General features: G+C 40.7%; 1 protein-coding gene across 4 annotated transcripts in view; it reads right to left on the bottom strand.

Moving 5' to 3' along the window:
• LOC115156604 (ATP-dependent zinc metalloprotease YME1L1) overlaps positions 1-26,241 on the bottom strand; it is a 79,964-nt gene that overhangs the window by 36,668 nt on the left and 17,055 nt on the right. For 2 of the 4 annotated variants that reach the window (XM_029704103.1, XM_029704101.1), the window contains exons 2-13: positions 24,508-24,639; positions 24,022-24,202; positions 13,988-14,086; positions 11,249-11,355; positions 10,897-11,047; positions 10,397-10,480; positions 9,533-9,703; positions 6,538-6,690; positions 6,191-6,323; positions 4,958-5,020; positions 4,694-4,806; positions 3,707-3,862 (exon numbers count right to left, since the gene is read on the bottom strand). In XM_029704103.1, coding sequence (XP_029559963.1) covers positions 3,707-3,862; positions 4,694-4,806; positions 4,958-5,020; positions 6,191-6,323; positions 6,538-6,690; positions 9,533-9,703; positions 10,397-10,480; positions 10,897-11,047; positions 11,249-11,355; positions 13,988-14,086; positions 24,022-24,202; positions 24,508-24,639 — 1,543 coding nt within the window. The remainder of the gene's footprint in view (positions 1-3,706; positions 3,863-4,693; positions 4,807-4,957; positions 5,021-6,190; positions 6,324-6,537; positions 6,691-9,532; positions 9,704-10,396; positions 10,481-10,896; positions 11,048-11,248; positions 11,356-13,987; positions 14,087-24,021; positions 24,203-24,507; positions 24,640-26,241) is intronic. The other 2 variants (XM_029704102.1, XM_029704104.1) reach the window with 2 other exon arrangements.

Raw genomic sequence — 26,241 nt, 5'->3', positions numbered from 1 at the left:
GTATATTATATAATCCTCACCCTCACCTCAGCGCCTTAAGATACCACATTCATCTGTACAAACAATAGTACGCAAGTATAAACACCATGGGACCACGCAGCCGTCATACTGCTCAGGAAGGCGACGCGTTCTGTATCCTAGAGATTAATGCATTTTGGTGCGAAAAGTGCAAATCAATCCCAAAACAACAGCAAAGGACTTTGTGAAAATTCTGGAGGAAACAGGTACAAAATTATCTACATCCACAGTAGAACGAGTCCTATAATCAACATAACTTGAAAGGCCGCTCAGCAAAGAAGAAGCCACCGCTCCAAAACCACCATAAAAAAGCCAGACTACGGTTTGCAACTGCACATGGGGACAAAAATCGGACTTTTTGGAGAAATGTCCTCTGGTCTGATGAAACAAAAATGGAACTGTTTGGCCATCGTTATGTTCGGAGGAAAAAGGGGGATGCTTGCAAGCTGAAGAACACCATCTCAACCGTGAAGCATGGGGGTGGCAGCGTCATGTTGTGGGGGTGCTTTGCTGCAGGAGGGACTGGTGCACTTCACAAAATAGATGGCATCATGAGGAAGAAAATTATGTGGACATATTGAAGCAACATCTCAAGACATCAGTCAGGAGGTTAAAGCTTGGTCGCAAATGGGTCTTCCAAATGGACAATGACCCTAAGCATACTTCCAAAGTTATGGCAAAATGGCTTCAGGACAACAAAGTCAAGGTTTTGGAGTGGCCATCACAAAGCCCTGACCTCAACCCTATAGAAAATTTGTGGACAGAACTGAAAAAGCGTGTGCGAGCAAGGAGGCCTACAAACCTTACTCAGTTACACCAGCTCTGTCAGGAGGAATGGGCCAAAATTCACCCAACTTATTGTGGGAAGCTTGTGGAAGGCTACCCAAAATGTTTGACCCAAGTTAAACAATTTAAAGGCAATGCTATCAAATACTAATTGAGTGTAAGAAATAAAAGCTGAAATAAATAATTCTCTACTATTATTCTGACATTTCACATTCTTAAAATAAAGTGGTAAACCTAACTGACCTAAAACAGGTAATTTTTACTTGGATTAAATGTCAGGAATTGTGAAAAACTGAGTTTAAATGTATTTGGCTAAGGTGTATGTAAACTTCCGACTTCAACTGTATAGTCTTGTGACTGTGCATAGAGTCAGTGCAAGATAGGGTCAATGTAAATAGTCAGTGTAACCATTTAATTAACTATTTAACAGTTTTATAGCTATTTAGCAGTCTTTTGGCATGGAGTTAGATGCTGTCTCGGAGCCTGCTGGTCCGAGAACCGATAATCCGGTACCATTCGCTGGACAGTAGCAGAGTGAGTCTATGGCTCGGGTGGTTGAAGTCTTCTGAAACAAAATTCAGACCTTCCTCTGAGAAGCCTGGGTTTCCGAGGCCAACAGGCTGACGACACCGCTCGTGTCACGTGCGCAAGCTTTGCAAAATAAATTTAGAAATCTATGTTATTCAATTATTGCACCCACACTGCTCGAGCGCGCCAACGAGCATCTGCGTTGCCAAGGGCTAAAATAGAAGTCAGTTCTATTTCTGACGCAGATCGCGCTGCAAGTCCTGCCTCTCCCATCTCTTCATTAGTTTATAGAAGCAGGTACCTACGTGCCATCTACTCATTGGTTATACCCACGTGGGTGACTGAAAGAGGAATGAGGTCGGTGGCGGTAATGCACCTAATTTATGAAATTTGCCAATCGCAATATAAAGTCAAGAGAAGAAAAAGCCTAGAAGGAAGAGAGATGACTAGAAACGATTCGGTTGACCATTTTATGTGTGGATTCATTGTCGGAGTAGAGGACCTTGTGCATTTCAGGTAAAATAAAAACTCAATGTTTATATCCCAGGACAAATTAGCTAGCAACAGCAAGCTAGCTAAATAGGACAAATTAGCTAGCAAGTGCAAGCTAGCTAAATTGCCATAAAGGTTTAATGCTTTTCGATCTGTCCCCAAATTAATGTAATTGGTTCAGAGTTTGTTTTGTTCTGATCCCTGTGACGGGATTGCTTGACAAGATACATGGCGCGAAATTCAAAACAGCAAAAATCTAATAATTTAAATTACTCAAACAATCAACTATTTTACACCATTTGAAAGATAAACATCTCCTTAATCCAACCACGTTGTCCGATTTCAAAGAGGCTTTACGGCGAAAGCATAAAGTTAGATTATGTTAGGACAGTACATAGACAAAACATTACACACAGCCATTATCAAAGCAAGAATATATATGTCACAAAAACCAAAACCACAGCTAAATGCAGCACTAACCTTTGATGATCTTCATCAGATGACACTCCTAGGACATTATGTTAGAACAACAAATGCATGTATTGTCTATCAAGTACATATTTATATCCAAAAACAGCATTTTACATCGGCGCATGACGTTCAGAAAATGTATCTCCCCCAAAACTGCCGGTGAATTTACAAAAATACTCATTATAAAACGTGGATAAAATATTAAACTGTTATTCAAAGAATTATAGATTAACATCTCCTGAATGCAACCGCATTGACAGATTTCAAAATAACTTTACTGGGAAAGCACACTTTTCAATAATCTGAGTACTGTGCTCAGAAAAATACACTACGCAATACAGATAGCCGCCATGTTGGAATCATCTAAAATAATAAATAACATTAGAAATATTCACTTACCTTTAATAATCTTCATCAGAAGGCACTTCCAGGAATCCCAGGTTCACAACAAATGTTGTTTTTTTCGATAAAGTTCATAATTTATGTCCAAATAACTCCATGTTGTTCCATGTTGTTAGTGCGTTCAGTAGGCTACTCAAAATGTAGGGCGCGCGAGGGAAAAGTCACGACGAAAAGCCCCACAAAAAAATCTATTTATGTTCGTTCAAACATGTCAAATGTTGTATAGCATCAATCTTTAGGGCCATTTTAACGTGAAACGTCAGTAATATTTCAACCGGACCTTTCCTGTGTCTTGAAAGATTTTTTGGAACACAAGGTCTCATCTCACATGAACGCGCGACAATGAAGTGATGTCATCCCAGGGACATCAACTTCCCTTCCTTCTCATACGGTCTCTGTTCATCATAGACGCTTCAAACAACTTTCTAAAGACTGTTGACATCTAGTGGAAGCCTTAGGACTGCAAAATGAATCCTTTGTCACTGTGTGTTCCATTGGCAATGACTTGAAAATAGTACAGCCACAAGATTTTCATTTCCTGCTTGTATTTTTCTCAGGTTTTTGCCTGCCATATGAGTTCTGTTATACTTAGACACCATTCAAACAGTTTTAGAAACTTCAGAGTGTTTTCTATCCAAATCTACTAATAATATGCATATTCTAGTTTTTGGGCCAGAGTAGTAACCTTTTCAAATTGGGTACGTTTTTCATCCGGCCGTGAAAATACTGCCCCCTAGCCCCAACAGGTTTGTGTGTCATGATTGCATTTGGTGTGGAGGGACAAAATACATTTATGCACGATGGCGCATGCGCACAGCCGGTTTGGGTTCCGTGTAAGGTGTAAGCAATATTGTGCCAATTCCACCTGGCCTATCAAAGAGTAAGACGGGCTATCACCATATTGAATACACTTATCTAATCCTCTCAGATCTAAACAAGTGCCTAGGGGCAGATTTGTGATTAAGGGAGTATATTTCTATTTTCTCCCTATTCCTACAGCAGTGCTCACCCATGAGGATCTTGTCCTTGGCGAACTCCAGCTCTTTGAGGGTCACCATGTTTTTGCCATCCACCGCCGCCTTCAGAGCTGCCTGGTTCACCAGGTTCTCCAGGTCGGCCCCGGAGAAGCCCACTGTGCCCCTGGCGATGATCCCAGCCTCGATGTCTGTATGAGGAAGCTAGGTCGTTAGCAGGAACAGTGACAGCTAAGCTAGGTCAACTACAGTGTGACTTACTAGCATGTTACCACTGCAGATTCTCATATAGAAATCTATTAGCATGTAGCCATAGTCTATTTAGCATGTTGCCAGTGCAGATTCTTATATAACCATTGTCTTTTAGTTGGTAGCCTTTAGCCATATTTTATTTGCATCTATCCATTAGCATGACACCGTAGTCTATTTAAAAATGTAGCCATTGGCAAGTAGCCATAGTCTGTTTTCATTTTACCTTTATTTAACTAGGCAAGTCCGTTAAGAACAAATTCTTATTTACAATGACGGCCTACACCGGCACCGCCCTATTGGACTCCCAATCATGACCAGATGTGATACAGCCTGGAATCAAACCAGGGACTGTAGTAACGCCTCTTGCACTGAGATGCAGTGCCGTAGACCGCTGCGCCACTTGGGAGCAAATATATATATATATATATATATATACATACACACACACACTACTATATATAGATACTGTAAATGCAAATAGACTATGGCTATATGAGAATCTGTAGTGGGCTCCCGAGTGGCGCAGCGGTCTAAGGCACTGCATCTCAGTGCTAGAGGCATCACTATAGACCCTGGTTTGATTCCAGGCTGTATCACAACCGGCCGTGATTGGGAGTCCCATAGGGCGGCGCACAATTGGCCCAGCGTCGTTAGGGTTTGGCCGGGGTAGGCCGTCATTGTAAATAAGAATTTGTTCTTAACTGGCTTGCCTAGTTAAATAAAGGTTAAATATTTTTTTTTTTAAATAAAGATGGATGTTGCTCACGTACCAGGGTCTACTTTGATTTTCCTTAAATACCAGTTGAGGATTTCTGTGCGTCCTTTTACGTCTGGCTTGGAGACAGTGACCTGCATGTCAAAACGTCCCGGCCTAATCAGAGCGCTAGGGAGGGAAGGGGGCGACAGTTAGGAGGGAGAGCTTCCCTTAGTCTAGGTTTGTTTTAACATGGCAAGTCACTCTGTACTTATGTAAACTAATACAACACAGGCACCGTGATTGTGTAACATTATGAGGTGAACAAAGCTTAACATACTTATCCAAAGCCTCAGGGAAGTTTGTCGCCCCGATGATGATGACCCCTTCGTTTGGTTTGAACCTGTGGGCGACAAACTTGACAAGGTCAAGGGAAGACAGGTTTCTCCCCACAGAAAGTAACAGTGGTGCTACACCACGGTAGTGTTCAGTACGGCACACCAGTGCAATACATTTTGCAACAAAGAATCTGTGTTCTTATTGGACAAATTCAGGTAGAAGAGCTCTATTTCACTCCGTTTAAAAGATACACACACACACACACACACACACACACACACACACACACACACACACACACACACACACACACACACACACACACACACACACACACACACACACACACACACAAAAGTTTGGGGTCACCTATAAATGTCCTTGTTTTTGAAAGAAAAGCACATTTTTTGTCCATTAAAATAACATCAAATTGATCAGAAATACAGTGTAGACATTGACTATTGTAGCTGGAAACGGCTGATTTTTTTATGGAATTTGTGGGTACTATTTAATGAAGCTGCCAGTTGAGGCGTCTGTTTCTCCAACTAGACACTAATGTACTTGTCCTCTTTCTCAATTGTGCACCGGGGCCTCCCACACCTCTTTCTATTGTGGTTAGAGACAGTTTCGGCTGTTCTGTAAAGGGAGTAGTACACAGCTAGGTACGAGATCTTCAGTTTCTTCGCAATTTCTCGCATGGAACAGCCTTCATTTCGCTGAACAAGAATAGACTGATGAGTTTCAGAAGAAAGTTCTTTGTTTCTGGCCATTTGAGCCTGTAATCGAACCCACAAATGCTGATGCTCCAGATACTCAACTAGTCTAAAAGAAGGCCAGTTTTATTGCGTCTTTAATCAGGACAACAGTTTTCAGCTGTGCTAACATAATTGCAAAAGGGTTTTTAATGATCAATTAGCCTTTTAAAATGATAAACTTGGATTAGCTAACACAACGTGCCATTGGAACACAGGAGTGATGGTTGCTGATAATGGGCCTCTTTACGACTACGTAGATATCCATAAAAAAAAAGAACAACTGCTGTTTCCAGCTACAATAGTAATTTACAACATTAACAATGTCTACACTGTATTCCTGATCAATTTGATGTTATTTTAAATGGACAAAAAATGTGCTTTTCTTTCAAAAACAAGGACATTTCTAAGTGACCCCAAACTTGGAATGGTAGTGTATACTGTCATTGAACACAACCCAGAAGAACACATTGAAAACATACCCGTCCATCTCAGCCAGTAGCTGGTTGATGGTCTGTCTGGAGTAAGGGTGCATGGGAGACTCGATTCTCTTCCCTCCAACGCTGTCCAACTCGTCAATGAAGATCACGCATGGGGCGTTGGCTTTAGCTTCCCCTGCAGACAAGTAACGTATAGAGAGATTGGGTTGTCTAGGACAGGGTCTCAAACGTATGATTGATCAATTATGACACAATATCATCTAGTTTGTAAACATTGTCGCAACCAGGTTTGGGTAAAAACATTTTTTTTAAACTGGGAAAAGTACAATATTAGGTTCAGGGTTGGAAGCCAGGAATAGGGTGAGACTTGAAGATGAGATGGGACTCACTGAAAAGGTTCCTGATGCGACTGGCTCCAACCCCCACAAACATCTCATCAAATTCCGAACCGGTGGCGTAATAGAAGGGGACGTCGGCCTCTCCAGCTACGGCTCTGGCCAACAGAGTCTTCCCAGTGCCAGGGGGGCCAACCAGCAAGATCCCTACAGAGAGAGAGAGAGAGAGAGAGTGCACAAGCTATAAACAACTGTAAAATATTAATATTGTATTACTGTATAAAAAACTGAAATCCAATGTGGAAGTAAACAATAAGATATGTAACTAGCTGTGAGATAAAGTGACTAGTCATCAGAATAGATAAGAGTAAGAATAAATAACAGAGTAGCAGCAGCATATGATGAGTGTGTGCGCGTGTATGCGTGTGTGTGTGTGTGTGTGTGTGTGTGTGTGTGTGTGTGTGTGTGTGTGTGTGTGTGTGTGTGTGTGTGTGTGTATGTATGTATGTATGTATGTATGTATGTATGTATGCATGCATGTATGGTACCAGTCAAAAGTTTGGACACAACTACTCATTCAAGGGTTCTTCTTTATTTTTACTGTTTTCTACATTGTAGAATAATAGTGAAGACATCAGAACTATGAAATAACACATATGCCATCATGTAGTAACTAAAAAGAAACAAATCAAAATATATTTTAGATTCTTCAAAGTAGCCACCCTTTGCCTTGATTATTGCTTTGCACACTCTTGGCATTCTCTCAACCAGCTTCACCTGGAATGCTTTTCCAACAATCTTGAAGGAGTTCCCACATATGCTCAGCACTTGTTGGCTGTTTTTCCTTCACTCTGCAGTCCAACTCATCCCAAACCATCTCAATTGGGTTGAGGTCGGGTGATTGGAGGTCAGGTCATCTGATGCAGCACTCCATCACTCTCCTTCTTGGTCAAATAGCCCTTACACAGCCTGGAGGTGTGGTGGGTCATTGTCCTGTTGAAAAACAAATGATAGTCCCACTAAGCACAATCCAGATGGGATGGCGTATCGCTGGAGAATGTTGGGGTAGCCATGCTGGTTAAGTGTGACTTGAATTCTAAATAAATCATCGAGTGTCACCAGCAAAGCACCCACACGCCATCACACCTCCTCCTCCATGCTTCACGGTGGGAACCACATATGCAGAGATCATCCGTTCACCTACTCTGCATCTCACAAAGACACAGCGGTTGGAACCAAAAATCTCAAATTTGGACTCAGACCAAGGGACAAATTTCCACCATACAACAGCCATTGCTCATGTTTCTTGGCCCAAGCAAGTCTCTTCTTCTTATTGGTGACCTTTAGTAGTGGTTTCTTTGCAGCAATTCAACCATGAATGCCTGATTCATGCGGTCTCCTCTGAACAATTGATGAGATGTGTCTGTTACTTGAACTCTGAAGCATTTATTTGGGCTGGTAACTCTAATGAACTTATCCTCTGCAGCAGAGGTAACTCTGGGTCTTCCTTTCCTGTGGCGGTCCTCATGAGAGCCAGTTTCATCATAGCGCTTTATGGTTTTTGCGACTGCACTTAAAGAAACTTTCAAAGTTCTTGAAATTTTCCCGAATTGACTGACCTTCATGTCTTAAACTAATGATGGACTGTCGTTTCTCTTTGCTTATTTGAGCTGTTCTTGCCATAATATGGAATAGGGCTATCCAAATAGGGCTATCTTCTGTATACCACCCATACCTTGTCACAACTCAACTGATTGGCTCAAACGCATTAAGGAAGGAAATTCCATAAATTAACTTTTAACAAGGCACACCTGTTAATTGAAATTAATTACAGGTGACTACCTGGTGAAGCTGGTTGAGAATGCAAAGAGTGTGCAAAGCTGTCATCAAGGCAAAGGGTTGCTACTTTGAAGAATCTCAAATGAAATATATTTTGATTTGTTTAACACTGTTGTGGTTACTACATGATTCCATATGTGTTATTTCATAGTTTTGATGGTCTAAATTCTGTGTGCTCATTCTCAAACTAGATCACTTTCTCAGGCTAGACAAGATGACGCCTCATCCCTAGCAAGTAATGTATGTGCTTCTGTCTAACTATTAATAATAGTTAAAATAGTTGTTTTTAATCTAATATCTTAAAACATGTACACATTTAACAGGAGGGGTTTAAAATGTGTAATGATAAACAAGAGAAGTGCATTGCGTTCTGTTGGTTACTCTTTAATGTCAGCACGGATGAGAGAAATGATAAGTTGTCTTTTTGGTTTTCCAGAGTCCTTTTCACCTGTCCTCTATCACTGTGGTGTTTGCCACTGGCTGGCCTTTGTTCGCTCATTGGCTGGTTCAGATTTACCTACAACGAAAGAGGAGGCGAGTGTCCTATACTGTAGTATGCCATCCGTGCCCTGTGAATCAGTCATATATAAATATATAGAAAATCTAACTCTGTATATACCTCAGCACTTTCAATGGGGATTCTCCATTAAACATGCATTTTAGTCCAGGTTGCTACATGATTCCATATGTGTTATTTCAGAGTTTTGATGTCTTCACTACTATTCTACAATGTAGAAAATAGTAAAAAATTAAGAAAAACCCACGAATGAGTAGGCGTGACAAAGCTTTTGACTGGTACTGTATGTGTCGTATGCGTGTGGTTTATGTGTTAGCTCCTGAAACCCTACCTCTTCATTTTCATCTTCCATCAGAGGAAGATTGTGTGCCTGGCTGCCTGCCTAAACAACTTCTTGAATTCAGCATTGTTCAGTCAGTCTAAACCTGGGTCTTATTCATTAGGACACAGAACAATTTTTTTCCAAAATGTTTTGCAACAGAAAACCAAAAATGTGAGCGTTTCTTATTGGACAAATCCAGGTAGTCCTTTCTGTAAACGTTTTTCTTGTTTGGTGCCTAAAGAACACAATCCTGATCGACTACAGACCATAACATGTATGCAAGGATGACTGACTAAGTTGCTTTGGATAAAAGAGTCTGCTAAATGGAATATATTATTATTATAATAAAACAGCTCAGTGGTCTGCTGCACCTTTCGGCAGTCTCCCTCCGAGGACGGTGAACTTCTCTGGGCTCCGGAGGAACTCCACCACCTCCTGCAGCTCGTTCTTGGCCTCCTCTACCCCCTTGACGTGCTCAAATGTCACGCTCTTCATCTGGACAGGGTCCACCGAGTCCAGGCCTGATGTGGTTCGGAATCGCACTGTCCAAAATGGTTAGATTAAGGTTCGAAATCACACTGCTCGGATGCAAACACATTCTTAGCTATGGTTAGTTTTTTTGCCAACAAATCACATTTTTTTTTAAAGCATTCAGTAAAGTAAATCGATGGAAACAATTAGTATCAATATCACAACATCAAGTTCTCGATTACTCATCATCAGAATTTACACACAAAAACAATGCTCAGCAAATTTGAATGCATCAGCAAAATGTTAAGGCTCAATCTGGGAGGCTGTTCAATTGCCATTTAAATACATTATATAGGCTACCCATTTATTTATGAAGAATGGAACTTTAAACAGACAATAAACAGCTTCATAAACCATCATGTCACTCTCATGGACTGCATATGAAGTTGACAGTGGTTACACTTCTCCAGGCCCATCCCTCTGCAGTGAGGAGTGCAGTTGGGCTGAAACGCAAACTCCAGATTGTGGCTTGAAAGTAAAATTCCACCCCAAAATGTTTGGTGTTTGTTTCATTAGTCCATTGTTGACATAGGCCCAAAATGTTTTGCTTGTCAGCAATCAAGTTTCAAGATATGTAACTTTCAAAATAAATCAGCCCTGTATGAGTTTTCCTTTAAAAAGTACACACCAAGCTGCATGCCAGAGTGAGGGTCTTCGAGCTTGATTAGAGACGCATATGGATAAAATGAAAAAGGAGCCTTTACCCGATAGGAAGGGGGTCTTGGAGAGGCCGTAGAGTCCCACCAGCAGCAGGACCAGCAGTATAAACCTCGTCCTCCTCAGAGAATCTGCAGAGAAGGGGAGAGAATGTGTGTTTCAATCCCCTTTCAAGAAAAATGTAAGTCGGACAACACTCATCTCTTGCTGCAGTGAGCATTTAATGATCAATGCAGGCCTTCAAAGCCTGCGGGCTGAAACGTTGGTAATTTAATGCTCACTGCAAGGAGAGTAGACTTTCATTTTCTGAATCCAATAACAGCCAACATCATGGGAGGCAACGCAGACCGAGTTCATATTTAGAAGGAAAGAAACAAGACAATGTTGTGAAACGAAGGAGATACTACCTGAGCTTGTCCACTAAGAACGGCGTTTTGGTGTTCCATCTCAAAATGTTTAGCCATGTTGTGTCTCACTGTGCATGGCCCTGGTCTTATTGTGTAGTGTGGTGTTCTGTAGTGTTGTGTGTGTGTGTATACACACTTGCCTTGTTTGCGCTGTGTCAGCGCTTGGGATTTTAGGAAGCCCTCAGCAAACCCGGTCTTAAAAGAATCTTGCTGCCCATCTGGAATGTTCTTGCTCTTCAGGAGCTTGTCCAAGGTTTCCACCTCCATCCCCTTATCACGCGTCAGGAGGCCCTCCATGAGACAACAGAGTCATAGATGTTTACAATACATTCAGGCTGCGAAACTGGAAGGTACCATCATTCCTTGTCTAATGAGGAAATGTTTGTTTTTGTTTTCTGTTGTAAAACATTTAAACACATGGTGTGACATAATGAACATGACCCAAGTACACCTTCCATAGAGTGACAGAGTACAGACAAACCGGGGTCTCACCTTCATAAAGGATGGGGTAAAGCCATCTGGTTCCATGGGACGCTCAAAGCCTGCCTGCAGTCGCTTGTGTTTCCTTAGAGTTTTAAAGCCTCGGCTTTGGACCCACACTGGAAACAAGGGCACACATATGTTTAACATATAGAAAATCAAACTACACATTTATAAGATGTTTGGTAAATTTGAATGCACTTCAGGTGTTCACTCATATGAGAGAGTGATTGTAAAACAATATAACAGACAAACACCCTGCCCTCCAACATTTCATTGCATGAACTCTTCCTCTAAAATATTCCAATAGCAAGGAGTAGAATAGGCTCCCATGCAAGTTTCTATCTGTTCTCACAAGCTTGCCACTGTTGACATTGAATTGCATTTACAGGAGTACTAAGCTGTGACTTTTGCTCAGTATTTATTAGTCACTTAATTGCAATACAATAGAATAGACTATTGAGCTGACAGACGTTTTGCTATAGCTGTGTTCATCAATCTAGAAAGAAGGGAATATTTTGAATAATGTCGTAGTGTTCCCACCCCTGAAAGCTATGAACTTGTCTGAGGAAAAAAATAAAAAATAATTCAAACCGTATGTATGATCTAGTACATAATAAAAGTATAATCAATCAAATACAAATATGACAACCTGGTCTCAGAGCGTTTTGTACTGTATGTATTAATTTGTGGATGTCCATCACCCATTATGTATTTTTTATTTTACCTTTATTTAACTAGGCAAGTCAGTTAAGAACAAATTCTTATTTTCAATGATGGCCTAGGAACAGTGGGTTAACTGCCTTGTTCAGGGGCAGAACGACATATTTTTACCTTGTCAGCTCGGGGATTTGATCTTGCAACCTTTTGGTTACTAGTCCAACACTCTCATAAGATATATGGTATGATATGTTACGAATTACAATTCGCGTTACACAGTATGTTACGAATTTGCAAAACGTACAATATGTTACAAATTTGAAAAAATGTACAATATGTTATGAATTTGCAAAACATATGATATCTTATGAATTCTAGCTAGCTGGCTAACGTTAGCTAGACTAGGGGTTAGGGTTAAGGTTAAGTTTAGGAGTTAGGATAAATGGGTTACAGTAAGGTGTAGGGTTAGCTAAAAGGGTTAAGGTTAGGGTTAGCTAACATGCTAAGTAGTTTCAAAGTAGCTAAGTAGTTGCAAAGTAGCAAAAATGTAGTAAGTAGTTAAAAAGTTTCTAATTAGCCAAAATGCTAAAGTTGATGAGATTCAAACTCGCAACCTTTGGTTGCTAGACGTTCGCATTATATGTCCACCCACCAACCCCGATCAACCACCCTACTTTGCATTAAGTAACCATCTGTCTTATCATTATGTTTTAATTTATTTAACTAGGCAAGTCAGTTAAGAACAAATTCTTATTTACAATGACAGCCTACCCCGGCCAAACCCTCACCCGGACGACGCTGGGCCAATTGTGCGCCGCCCTATGGGACTCCCAATCACATCCGGTTGTGATACAGCCTGGAATCGAACCAGGGTCTGTAGTGACGCCTCTAGCACTGAGGTGCATTGCCTTAGACCGCTGTGCCACTCGGGAGCCCACTAATGTAACCATACCAAATGTAACATATAGTACTAATTTGAATGTCCCGGATTTACATTTACTATGTTACAACTAATCTATGAGACCAGGCTGAATATGATGATGTCATAGTGAATTCATGACATGTGAATTAACAAGCCTTCCCCAACTAACTGGCAGATATCTATATAAAATTATTATTATTATTTTACTCAGAAAACAATAGTTTGTAAAAAGAATTAATTGCCCTGGCCCCCAAAGTTTTCTGAGAAAAACAAATGTAAATTGTTTTATTATTATTTGGATTGTTGGACATAAGACTGTAAAAACACCAGCAAATCCGCTCCAAGTGTTTTCAATTTTGGAAATCTGTTCTAAAGTATTCCCACGCATAATAGAGAGATATACAGTATGTGATCATACACAAAATGTATGAAAGATTTGAAATGATTATGCTTAGTCAAATGTTGTATCTGTTTGGGCTTCTTTGAGTCTACAAATTATTCATAATTAAGTCCCCCCCCCCGACCATCCTCTCAAAAAATAAATAAATAAATAAATCGGTCCACTAGTTGATGAAACCTGCTTTATATGTCTAGTTTTAGGAACATATAGCCAAAATATCATGACATAAGTGATAGTCAAAATGTGTGAAATTTGTGAAAGTCTAAATCAACATTTTGGCCATTTAAACAGCGTGTCCACCTTATCGACAAGGGGAGATGCGCTCTGAAAATTGTACTTTTTTCTTGGTTCTACTGATGTGCTCGTCTGTCTCCGACGTAAAAAATATATATATACTTTGACTTCCACACAAAATTACTTATTTATTTTTCAGTTTCAGCATTCTTTATCATACAGCTATGAATGTTATATATTTAGAACCGCCTGCTGATAGGAATCGGGAGCGTTTGGACCGAAAGAGCAACTTTTCTAAGGACCGCCCCCTTGACGTGATGTGGCAAAGAGGAGACAAAACGTGATGTAATGACGCAGTTGAGCAAGCCAGAGACATGTTTATTAAACAGAAGCCTAGAATGGCTAGTCTTTTGTGTTCTGACTTACAAAATGTTGGGAAATGAATAAAATAAGTAATTTAAGCATATTATCAGTAAGCAAGTAACTGCATCAGGCACTTTAAGCTTAAATAGATTATAGAATGAATTTCTGTTACCTGGCCAGTAGTGGAGCTCTGTGAAAACGGTTTGAAGAGGGGAGGGGATCTGTCTGCAGAAAACAGGGGAGTCAATGCCAATTTTGCCACCAAAGAACCCTAGAAAGACAGTATAAAAGGAGAGTTGGATGTGCATATTCAACCCAAATGGTCTTCCTCACTTCAGACAATCCTCCTCTTAGGATTTAGTTACATTTATAACCACATATTCGTGATCCTCTGTCTTAAATTAAACGTGTTCAAATAAACAATACATAATTAACTCCATAAAATACATCAAATCGGTGCTATGCAAAAAACATGTACTTTTGGTATTTTTTTATTTTATTAGGATCCCCAAATACAGGGGGCCCAAACAGTATGCTAAACACACAAAAAAAAACATAACATACAAAACACAACATAATGCAATACAATGCAAAATACATTACAATTTATATACACACACACATACACACTGAACAAAAATAAACTCAGCATGCAACAATGTCAAAGATTTTATTGAGTTACAGTTCATATAAGAAAATCAATAAATTGAAATAAATTCATTAGGCCCTAATCTATGGATTTCACATGACTGGGAATACAGATATGCAGCTGTTGGTCACAGATACCTTTAAAAAACGTAGGGGTGTGGATCCGAAAACCAGTCAGTATCTGGTGTACAGCGCGACATCTCCTAAGCATAGAGTTGATCCGGCTGTTGATTGTGGCCTGTAGAATGTTGTCCCACTCCTTTTCAATGGCTGTGTGAATTTGCTGGATATTGGTGGGAACTGGAACACACTGTCGTACACATCAATCTAGAGCATCCTAAACATGCTCAATGGATGACATGTCTGGTCAGTATGCAGGCCATGGAAGAACTGGGACATTTTTGCTTGATTACCAGCAACAACGAGACGGCCTACAGGGAGGAGGTGAGGGCCCTCGAAGTGTGGTGTCAGGAAAATAACCTCACACTCAATGACAACAAAACAAAGGAGATGATCGTGGATTTCAGGAAACAGTATTTTTTTCCCCCCACATCGACGGGACAGTAGTGCAGAAGGTGGAAAGTTAAGTTCCTCGGCGTACTCATCATGGACAAACTGAAAATGGTCCACCCACACAGACAGCGTTGTGAAGAAGGTGCAACAGCGCCTCTTCAACCTCAGGAGGCTGAAGAAATTTGGCTTGTCACCGAAAACACTCAAAACTTTTAACAGATGCACAATCGAGAGCTGTCGGGCTGTATCACCGCCTGGTACGGAAACTGCTCTGCCCAAAACCGTAAGGCTCTCCAGAGGGTAGTGAGGTCTGCACAACGCATCACCCTGGGAAAACGACCTGCCCTCCAGGACACCTACATCACCCAATGTCACAGGAAGGCCAAAAAGATCATCAAGGACAACAACCACTCGAGCCACTGCCTGTTCACCCCGCTATCATCCAGAAGGCGAGGTCAGTACAGGTGCATCAAAGCTGGTACCGAGACAATGAAAAACAGCTTCTATCTCAAGGCCATCAGACTGTTAAACATCCATCACTAAGATTGAGTGGCTGCTGCCAACATACTGACTCAAATCTCTATACTAACAATAACAAATTGGATGTAATAAATGTATCACTAGTCACTTAAACAATGCCACTATATATAATGTTTACATACCCTACATGAATCATCTCATATGTATATACTGTACTCTATACCATCTACAGCATCTTGCCTATGCCGCACGGCCATCGCTCATCCATATATTTATATGTACAGTTGAAGTCGGACGTTTACATACACCTTAGCCAAATACATTTAATCTCAGTTTTTCACAATTCCTAACATTTAAACCTGGTAAAAATTCCCTGTTTTTGGTCAGTTAGGATCACCACTTTATTTTTAGAATGTGAAATGTCAGAATAATAGTAGAGAGAATGACTTATTAGAGCTTTTATTTCTTTCATCACATTCCCAGTGGGTCAGAAGTTTACATACAATCTATTAGTATTTGGTAGCATTGCCTTTAAATTGATAAACTTGGGTCAAACGTTTTGGGTAGCCTTCCACAAGCTTCCCACAATAAGTTGGGTGAATTTTGGCCCATTCCTCCTGACAGAGCTGGTGTAACTGAGTCAGGTTTGAGGCCTCCTTGCTCGCACACGCCTTTTCAGTTCTGCACACAAATTATCAATAGGATTGAGGTCTGGGCTTTGTGATGGCCACTCCAACACCTTGACTTTGTTGTCCTTAAGCCATTTTCCACAACTGTGGAAGTATGCTTGGGGGTCATTGTCCATTTGGAAGACCCATTTGCGACCAAGCTTTAACTTCCTGACTGATGTCTTGAGATGTTGCTTCAATATATCCACCTACTTTTATTTTCTCATGATGCCATCTATTTTGTGAAGTGCACCAGTCCCACCTGCAGCAAAGCACCCCCACAACATGATGCTGCCACCCCCGTGCTTCACGGTTGGGATGGTGTTCTTCGGCTTGCAAGACTCCCCTGTTTTTTCTCCAAACCTAACGATGGTCATTATGGCCAAACAGTTCCATTTTTGTGTTATCAGACCAGAGGTCATTTCTCCAAAAAGTACGATCTTTGTCCCCATGTGCAGTTGCAAACCGTAGTCTGGCTTTTTTATGGCGGTTTTGGAGCAGTGGCCTCTTCCTTGCTGAGCGGCCTTTCAGGTTATGTCAATATAGGACTTGTTTTACTGTGGATATAGATACTTTTGTACCGGTTTCCTCCAGCATCTTCACAAGGTCCTTTGCTGTTGTTCTGGGATTGATTTGCACTTTTCGCACCAAAGTACATTCATCTCTAGGAGACAGAATGCATCTCCTTCCTGAGCGGTATGACAGCTGCGTGGTCCATGGTGTTTATACTTGCGTACTATTGTTTGTACAGATGAACGTGGTACCTTCAGGCATTTGGAAATTGCTCCCAAGGATGAACCAGACTTGTAGAGGTCTACAACTTTTTTTTCTGAAGTCTTGGCTGATTTCTTCTGATTTTCCCATGATGTCAAGCAAAGAGGCACTGAGTTTGAAGGTAGGCCTTGAAATACATCCACAGGTACACCTCCAATTGACTCAAATGATATCAATTAGCCTATCAGAAGCCTCTAAAGCCATGACATAATTTTTGGGAATTTTCCAAGCTGTTTAAAGGCACAATCAACTTAGTGTATGTAAACTTCTGACCCACTGGAATTGTGATACAGTGAATTATAAGTGAAATAATTGTTGGAAACACTTGCGTCATGCACAAAGTAGATGTCCTAACCGACTTGCCAAAACTATAGTTTGTTAACAAGAAATTTGTGGAGTGGTTGACAAACTCGTTTTAATGACTCCAACCTAAGTGTATGTTAACTTCTGACTTCAACTGTACATATTCTTATTCATTCCTTTATACTTGTGTGTATAAGGTAGTTGTTGTAAAATGGTTAGATTACTTGTTAGATATACTGCACGGTCAGAACTAGAAGCACAAGCATTTCGCTACACTCGCATTAACATCTGCTAACCATATGTATGTGACCAATAAAAATGGATTTGATTTGGATGGCGGTGGATGAATGGCACGACAATGAGCCTCAGGATCTTGTCATGGTATTGCTGTGCATTCAAATTACCATAGATAAAATGCAATTGTTTTCGTTTTCCGTAGCTTATGCCTGCAGATACAATAACCCCACCCCACCATGGGGTACTCTGTTCACAACGTTGACATCAGCAAACCACTCGCCCGCGCAACGCCGTCTGGCCGTTAATGTTGAAACTGGGATTAATTTATGAAGAGCACACTTCTCCAACGTGCCGGTGGCCCACGAAAGTGAGCATTTGACCACTGAAGTTGGTTACAATGCAGAACTAGTCAGGTCAAACCCTGGTGAGGACGACGAGCACGCAGATGAGGTTCCCTGAAACAGTTTGACAGTTTGGGCAGAAATTCTTCGGTTGTGCAAACCCACAGTTTCATCAGCTGTCCGGGTGGCCGTTCTCAGACGATTCCGCAGGTGAAAAAGCTGGATGTGGAGGTCCTGGACTGGCATGGATACACATGGTCTGCGGTTGTGAGGCCGGGTGGACGTACTGGAGGCAACTTATGGTATAGAAATTAACATTCAATTATCTGGCAACAGCTCTGGTCAGCATGCCAATTGCACGCTCCCTCAAAACTTGCGACATCTGTGGCATTGTGTTTTGCGACAAAACTGTACATTTTAGTGGTCTTTTATTGTCCCCAGCACAAGGTGCACACGTGTAATGATCATATCAGCTTCTTGATATGCCAAATGTGTCAGGTGGATTGATTATCTTGGCAAAAGAGAAATGCTCACTAACAGGGATGTACACTGGATAAAAGTATAGACTCTGAGCTACAAAATTGTATATCATATACACTACAGTTGAGGAACTTGTAACCTTACTTGAGAAAATGGCAATTGAATGTTTTGGTAAACCTACTGGAGAGCTCTTCTTTGTCTACACCCGTTCAGCATCATTCACACCCTCTTAAACCTTAGCCCCACCCATCTCTTTAAGGATTAACATGTACTAAACAACCAAAGATTAAACATGTACTAAACAACCAAAGATTAAGACTAAAGGCTGGTTTATACTACGTCTAATCGACAGTTGTTGCAGTGACATCCTAAACATTCTATTGTCGTCTGACATCAAACTTGTCGTTGTGTTATGAAAAAGTATAAACATAAAAAATACAGGCTGCATGACATCAGCTTTCTGGTGGTCCAAAATAGCATAACACCAATAAACCCACCTGTTTAAAAATGAAAAGCAACTTTCTAAAATGTTTTGGTTCGCTTTTAGCTTATTAGCTAGCTAGCTAATGTTAAGTTAGCTAGTTAGTCAGTTCAAATAACGACCATATACTTTAACTGACAATGTCAGGGGCACAACTTTCATTGGGGGGACATGTCCCCCCCAAATTCTGAAATTGCATTTTTGGTCCCACCAGTTTTATAATTGGAATGTGATACAAAACGAGGCAATGGTGTGCTTTAGGACCATGCGAACACCTCCGAGTGGCTGGGTTGGCTGTTTGGAACGTTTATCCGACAGGATAAAACATTTCAATAGTTATAATAATTATGTCCCCCCGCTTCTAAAACCAAAGTTGCGCCCCTGCCTACACATACTGACCAGCTCATGTTACAGACAGGAGCGCGCTACATGGCAGACCAATCCGAACTCATCTCTCGGCATGTCCAGCCCAGTCATTACCTCAGCCAATCATGGCTAGTGGGAAGGTTCCTGTCTTATTCCGTGGCTAAACCAACTAGGCTCGTAATTTAACTATTTTATTTATATTTACAGATGGCATACAAGTTTGTTATTAAGGCACATGAAAGTTTACATGTTGCAGAAAGCATTTCTGCCAACAAAAAAAAAGCAATAATAAATAAAAAAGTTCACGTTTACGCGCGGCATACACCTAGTTTCCTGAAACTAGTCACAATTTGTGCACAGAATTTGAGAGAAATAAGCGTTTTGTGCATATCAAAAAATTCTGGGATCTTATTTCAATTTATGAAACATAGGTCCAACACATTTGCGTTTATATTTTTGTTCAGTATAAAAATGTGCCCCTTCACAGTCCCCATCATGCCGTAAGGTGTTCTTTTATCCATTTCTTTATCTGTTTTTTTTTGCTAGCTTGAGATACCTGGGGTGGCAGAGAGTTCCATGTAGTCATGGGCATGGCTCTATTTAATACTGTGCGCTTCCCAGCCTCTGTTCTGGACTTGGGGACTGTGAAGAGACCTCTGGTTGCATATCTTGTGCGGAACTGATGAGTGTCCGAACTGTGTGCCAACTGCTTGAACAGGCAGTTTGCTACTTTTAACCCATCAACACCACGCACAAAGACCAATAGTGTCAGGATAGTGAGCCAGGAGAGATTGAAATGCATATATATCACTGACATTCACCCTCCATGTACATCTAAGTGCAATACGTGCTGCTCTGTTCTGGACCAACTGCAATTTTCCTGTCCTTCTTTGCCACACATGACCACACAGCAGTAGTACAGGTGCGACACAACTATGGCCTGTAGGACTTGCTTGGTTGATTTAGATGTCAAGAAAGCAGAGCAATGCCTTATCATGGACAGATCTATTCCCATTTTAGCACAACCATTGAGTCTATATGTTTTGCCCATGACAGCTTGCTATCTAGGGTTACACCCAGCAGTTTAGTCTCCTCAACTTACTCAATCACCACATTACTCAGTAATAGATCAAGATGAGATTTAGGGTTGAATGAGTTTTTGTCCCAAAAATCACGTTTTTAGTTTTTGACATTATTTAGTGCCAGCCTATTGCTAGTTACCCATTCTAAAATTGACTGGATCTCTATGTTAAGGGTGTCAGTTATTTATTTTACTGTCGTAGCTGACGTGTATACGGTTGAGTCATCAGCATACATAGACACACAGGCTTTATTCAAGGTCAGTGGATGGTCATTAGTAAAAACAGAAAACAATAATGGCTCAAGCCGGCTGCCCTGCGGTATACCACACTCAACTGAATTTGCATGAGAGAGGCCTCTATGAAAGAAAACCCTCTGTGTTCTATTAGATAAAACTCTCAATCCATGATAAGGCAGAGGGTGTAAATCCATAATGTAAATCCATAACCCCTATGTTTTTTCTGCAATAAGTTATGATCAATGATATCAAAGGCTGCATTAAAATCTAACAAACCAGCTCCCTCAACCTTCTTATTATCAATTGATTTCAGCCAATCATCAGTCATTTGTGTCAGTTATGAGCATGTGGAGTGCCCTTCCCTATAAGCATGCTGAAAGTCAGTTAATTTGTTTTCTGTAAAATAACATTGTATTTGGTCAAACTTTTTCCAAAAGTTTTCTAAGCATCGGTAACAGGCTGATTGATCGGCTGTTTGAAGGTTTAAATTGAAGATGTGGCAACCAGGAGTCGCAATGTATTCCGCTACCAACTTCAGCAATCATCCAGATTGTCAGTACCAGGTAGATTGTTCTTATTTATAGATAGCAACAACTTTTTCACCTCTTCCACACCAATTTTGCCTCATCACAAGATGTATTCTATGCTCCAATCACAAGCAGGCAATGACACACACACCCTTTGATATGGGCCCCAACAACACAAAAGGCTATTTAAACTCAGCTAAAATCAGGTTATAGTAGATTTACTACTGTGCCTAGCAAAATTATTCATCCCCCTTGGCGTTTTTCCTATTTTGTTGCATTACAACCTGTAATTTAAATGGATTTTTATGTGTTTTTCATGTAATGGACATATTCAAAATAGTCCAAATTGGTGAAGTGAAATGAAAAAAATTACTTGTTTCAAAAATGTCAAAAGAATGTAAAACACAAAAGTGGTGCGTGCATATGTATTCACCCCCTTTGCTATGAAGCCCCTAAATAAGATCTGGTGCAACCAATTACCTTCAGAAGTCACATAATTAGTTAAATAAAGTCCATCTGTGTGCAATCTAAGTGTCACACAATCTGTCACATGATCTCAGTATATATACACACACACACACACCTGTTCTGAAAGGCCCCAGAGTCTGCAACACCACTAATCAAGGGGCACCACCAAGCAAGCGGCACCATGATGACCAAGAAGCTCTCCAAACAGGTCAGGGACAAAGTTGTGGAAAAGTACAGATCAGGGTTGGGTTATAAAAAAATATCTGAAACTTTGAATATCCCACAGAGCACCATTAAATCCATTATTAAAAAAATGGAAATAATATGGCACCACAACAAACCAGCCAAGAGAGGGCCAGGCAAGGATGGCATTAATCAGAGAGGCAACAAAGAGACCAAAGATAACCCTGAAGGAGCTGCAAAGCTCCACAGGAAGATTTGAGTATCTGTCCATAGAACCACTTTAAGCCTTACACTCCAGAGCTGGGCTTTACGGAAGTGTCAACAACAAAAAAAGCCATTGCTTAAAGAAAAAAAATAAGCAAACAGGTTTGGTGTTCGCCAAAAGGCATGTGGGAGACTCCCCAAACATATGGAAGAAGGTACTCTGGTCAGATGAGACTAAAATTGAGATGTTTGGCCATCAAGGAAAACGCTATGTCTGACGCAAACCCAACACCTCTCATCAACCTGAAAACACCATCCCCACAGTGAAGCATGGTCCTGGCAGCATCATTGTGAGGATGTTTTTCCATCGGCAGGGACTGGGAAACTGGTCAGAATTGAACGAACGATGGATGGCGCTAAATACAGGGAAATTCTTGAGGGAAACCCGTTTCAGTCTTCCAGAGATTTGAGACTGGGACGGAGGTTCACCTTCCAGCAGGACAATGACCCTAAGCATACTGCTAAAGAAACACTTGAGTGGTTCAAGGGGAAACATTTAAATGTCTTGGAATGACCTAGTCAAAGCACAGACCTTAATCCAATTGTGAATCTGTGGTATGACTTAAAGATTGCTGTACACCAGCGGAACCCATCCAACTTGAAGGAACTGGAGCAGTTTTGCCTTGAAGAATGGGCAAAAATCCCAGTGGCTAGATGTGCCAACCTTATAGACACATACCCCAAGAGACTTACAACTGTAATTGCTGCAAAAGGTTGCTCTACAAAGTATTGACTTTGGGGGGGGGGGGGGTGTAAATAGTTATGCACGCTCAAGTTCTGTTTTTTAGGTCTTATTTGTTTGTTTCACAATAAAAAATATTTTGCATCTTCAAAGTGGTAGGCATGTTGTGTAAATCAAATGATACAAACCCCCCAAAATAAATTTTTTATTCCAGGTTGTAAGGCAACAAAATAGGAAAAATGCCAAGGGTGGTGAATACTTTCGCAAGCAACTGTATTACAGGGTAATTAGGGATGTAATGATTCACCGATACGCATCGGTACCCAATTCGAATGTTTAAAATACAAAGTCCATCGGTCCATGGACCCCAAACCGATCCAAATGTAGCATGCATCAGACATAAAATTTATTCAAATTGGAGGTTAACTCAAATGTTTTCCTCATATTACATTCTTTCTACATTTCCGTTTGTGGCCCGCCTGTTACCTTGCACGATTCTTGCTATTCTCCTGCGATCTCTCATCAACAAGCTTTTTTTTCACCCACTAGACTGCTGCTGACTGGATGTTTTTTGTTTATCACTCCATTCTCGGTAAACCCTACACACTGTCGTGCGTGAAAAGCCCAGAAGGCCGGCCATTTCTGAGATACTGGAACCGGCGAGCCTGGCACCGACGATCATACCACGCTCAGCCTCTTGGGTCACTCAATTTGCCCATTCTAACATTCGCAATCAAACAGTAACTGAATGCCTCTATGCCTGCCTGCCTGCAAGCCAAAGCCACGTGACTCATTGTCTGTACGAGCTAACCATTTTCGTGAACGGAGTGTTGTATCTAATAAACTGGCCTCTGAGTGTATATTCATGTCATAACTAATTTGTCAACGATAAATATTGATACATTACTAGCTGAAACACTTAAATCCCCCAAAATAAGTTAATTAGTGGGTGATGGGGATTTCAGAACCAAACAGGCTACATTGTCCCCCATAATCTGATAGTGGTAGTGGAGTGGGAGATGCCTAATCTCCTTTATGGCTCAGCTCAGGTGCCTACATATTACATACACCATAGACATACAGTACATAATTTACACACACACACACACACACACACACACAGGTCCAGCTCAGAGGCCCAGCTCATGAGCTCAATCAGCCGCAGATTTTAACTTAGAATGGAAAGTGAATGTGTTTATGCAACAAATGTTAGTGCATCCTATCAAACTGAAAATGCATCGATTCTTTCTCTAAAACGTATCATTCCTGTATCGGATTGGAGCCCATGCATCTAGATACCTATTGAATCGTCTTGAAAGGAAAATATGCACATCCCTACGGGTAACATTAAGATCAGCATTCGTCTAAGATTATCTTAGTGCTAAACATGACCTTAATGTTTTTGATATAATCACCAACCAGCAGTAGAGTTCAAATAATCTTCATTATCAATAGGCATATCCTTAGCCTCACCATGCTTGTTGTGAAAGAATGACTGTGAGGACAGGTGGGAGGTCCTCCAGGCCTTTTGGCTGGGGCTGGATGAGGACGCCACACCCTGTTGACTCAGACGTGGTAACACACCGCTCACTAGCTCGTCCAGCTGCCGCACGCCCAGGTCAGACAGGCCCAGGTCCCTCAGGCTCCACGTGGGCTACACATACGAGCACAAACAGGGATGGACACACACACACACACACACACACACACACACACACACACACACACACACACACACACACTTTAAATGCTTTATTTGAATCCACAAATCAGATTACATATCAAAAAGATTCAAACATTTCAAAGGTTACAGATACATGGACACTTGTGGATACAGAAAGCACCTTCTTCACCATATAAACTAAGCTGCCCATGACCGCTGACACAGAGCAGTATTTGCAAGCTGCTTTGCCTTGGTTCTTGGCAGGCCTATAATCTGTAGGTCACGTGTGTGTTTACCTCGTTACTATGCAAGTCCTGTTCTGAGGCATGCTGTTTGTGCGGAGGTTTAGCAGTGGCACTGCTGCTGCTTCCCACTGAGCTCTTCAGGGAGTGGAGGGCATTGATCAGGTGACTCAGGGGGACAGTGACCTGCCAGGAAACACAGAACAGGATGACATCAGTTCAAAGACACTAATTCCTGTTTAGTATAAAACTACAAAATGGGCAAGACCAATTTAAACCTTTGTCCACACAACACGAACACTGTCATGAACAAAGTGAGGCTGTTCCAAAAGTATTGTATCTTACTATATAAAAAGGAAAGGAAGTCAAGAAACAAGGAAGGATGGAAGTAAACAAGGAAGGAGAACGAAGGATATATAGCTTACATATAGGTTGAATAAGCAGAAAGCATATATGAGAGAAGATACATTCTGGGTGTTTTTTTAATCATTATTATGGAGTAAAATTATATAAAATGAACAATGGCCAGTATATGCTATACTATAGTAAATACTATGAGCAGAACAAATGTCAACCGCCATCATAGCCCACAGAAGAAAATTACGAACAAAGTAGAATTTTGCAAAAGCAGAACGGAAGTGGTTGCACATTTAAATACAGCTGCAAAGATTTGATTAACTTACTGGCAGCAACATTAAGACTTTCAGTTTTGCCTTCAAAATAAAAGTCTGCGTTAAAACGCTAAGCGTATGATACGAAATCGATATTTTTTTGCCGCTTTGCATAGTCATGGTGCATAATGTTAAAATTGTTACAAAATGATAACTACTAAACTAAAAGAGAATGACTACTTTATAGAAGATAAATAATATTCTAAAAAGGTGGAGCACAATGAGAAATGGCTGTTTTTAATATGTCATTGTATGTTATGTATATGACTGGTGCTATGCTTAAATGTGTGTCTTGGTTCTTACAGATCCTATCACGGTTTTCATTTATTTCCAGTTTGCTTGAGTTGTATTCCTGGATGATAATATGGCCTAGACACTAGTGTCTTAAAGCCTCATGCGTTTTATCCTAGTTCTGTGAAACCATAACGCTATGTGCTGTGCCCAGCAGTTGTCTTACCATCTTTTGCTAATAAATACAAATAATTTGGTCCTTCGGAGTTTGTGACTATTTACCCATGCAACAGGACATAGCCGCCATTGCAGTTCACTGTATAAGGAACACATATTGGACTGTAGAGGAAAATGTTTACTACACCTCAGCTAAAGTGAGGTGGAAGACTCAATAGGGTCTCCACCAACCAAATATGTTTAGGGGATTGTGTCGTATGGACTGTTGCTTGAATTTTACTCCAACGCCTCCATAGTCCCCAATGCGATACACTGTATTGGACTCTACTACCGGTCTCAGCTAAAGTGGGGTGAAAAAGGCTCAGTAGGTTGAGTTTGAACAAAAAGCAAAGTCATAGGAAGTGTCACTGGTGTTTTACTGTGGTCAAACAGCTTAAAATGGGGTGACAGGTCCCTATACGGTTCAAATATAGCACTGTGTCATAGGATGAATATATTGTCATACCAAAATACTTTAGAATTTAAAAAGACATATCTTATAATCTTCCCTCTGGTGGACACTTTGGAAAAAATACAACACACAATATGTTTATTCAAAAAGTCAAGAGAGATGTAAGTAAAGTTGGTCCAAGAAAGCAAACTTTATTGATAACAAATATCACAATGAAGTTAATTAATAAAATTGATCATCAAGAGTTACACAGAAGTT

This window comes from Salmo trutta, chromosome 21 (genome assembly GCF_901001165.1).
Source record: "Salmo trutta chromosome 21, fSalTru1.1, whole genome shotgun sequence".
NCBI lineage: Eukaryota > Metazoa > Chordata > Actinopteri > Salmoniformes > Salmonidae > Salmo > Salmo trutta.
The sequence above is the reverse complement of the archived record's forward strand: the minus strand, read 5'-3'. Positions and strand labels throughout refer to the sequence as shown.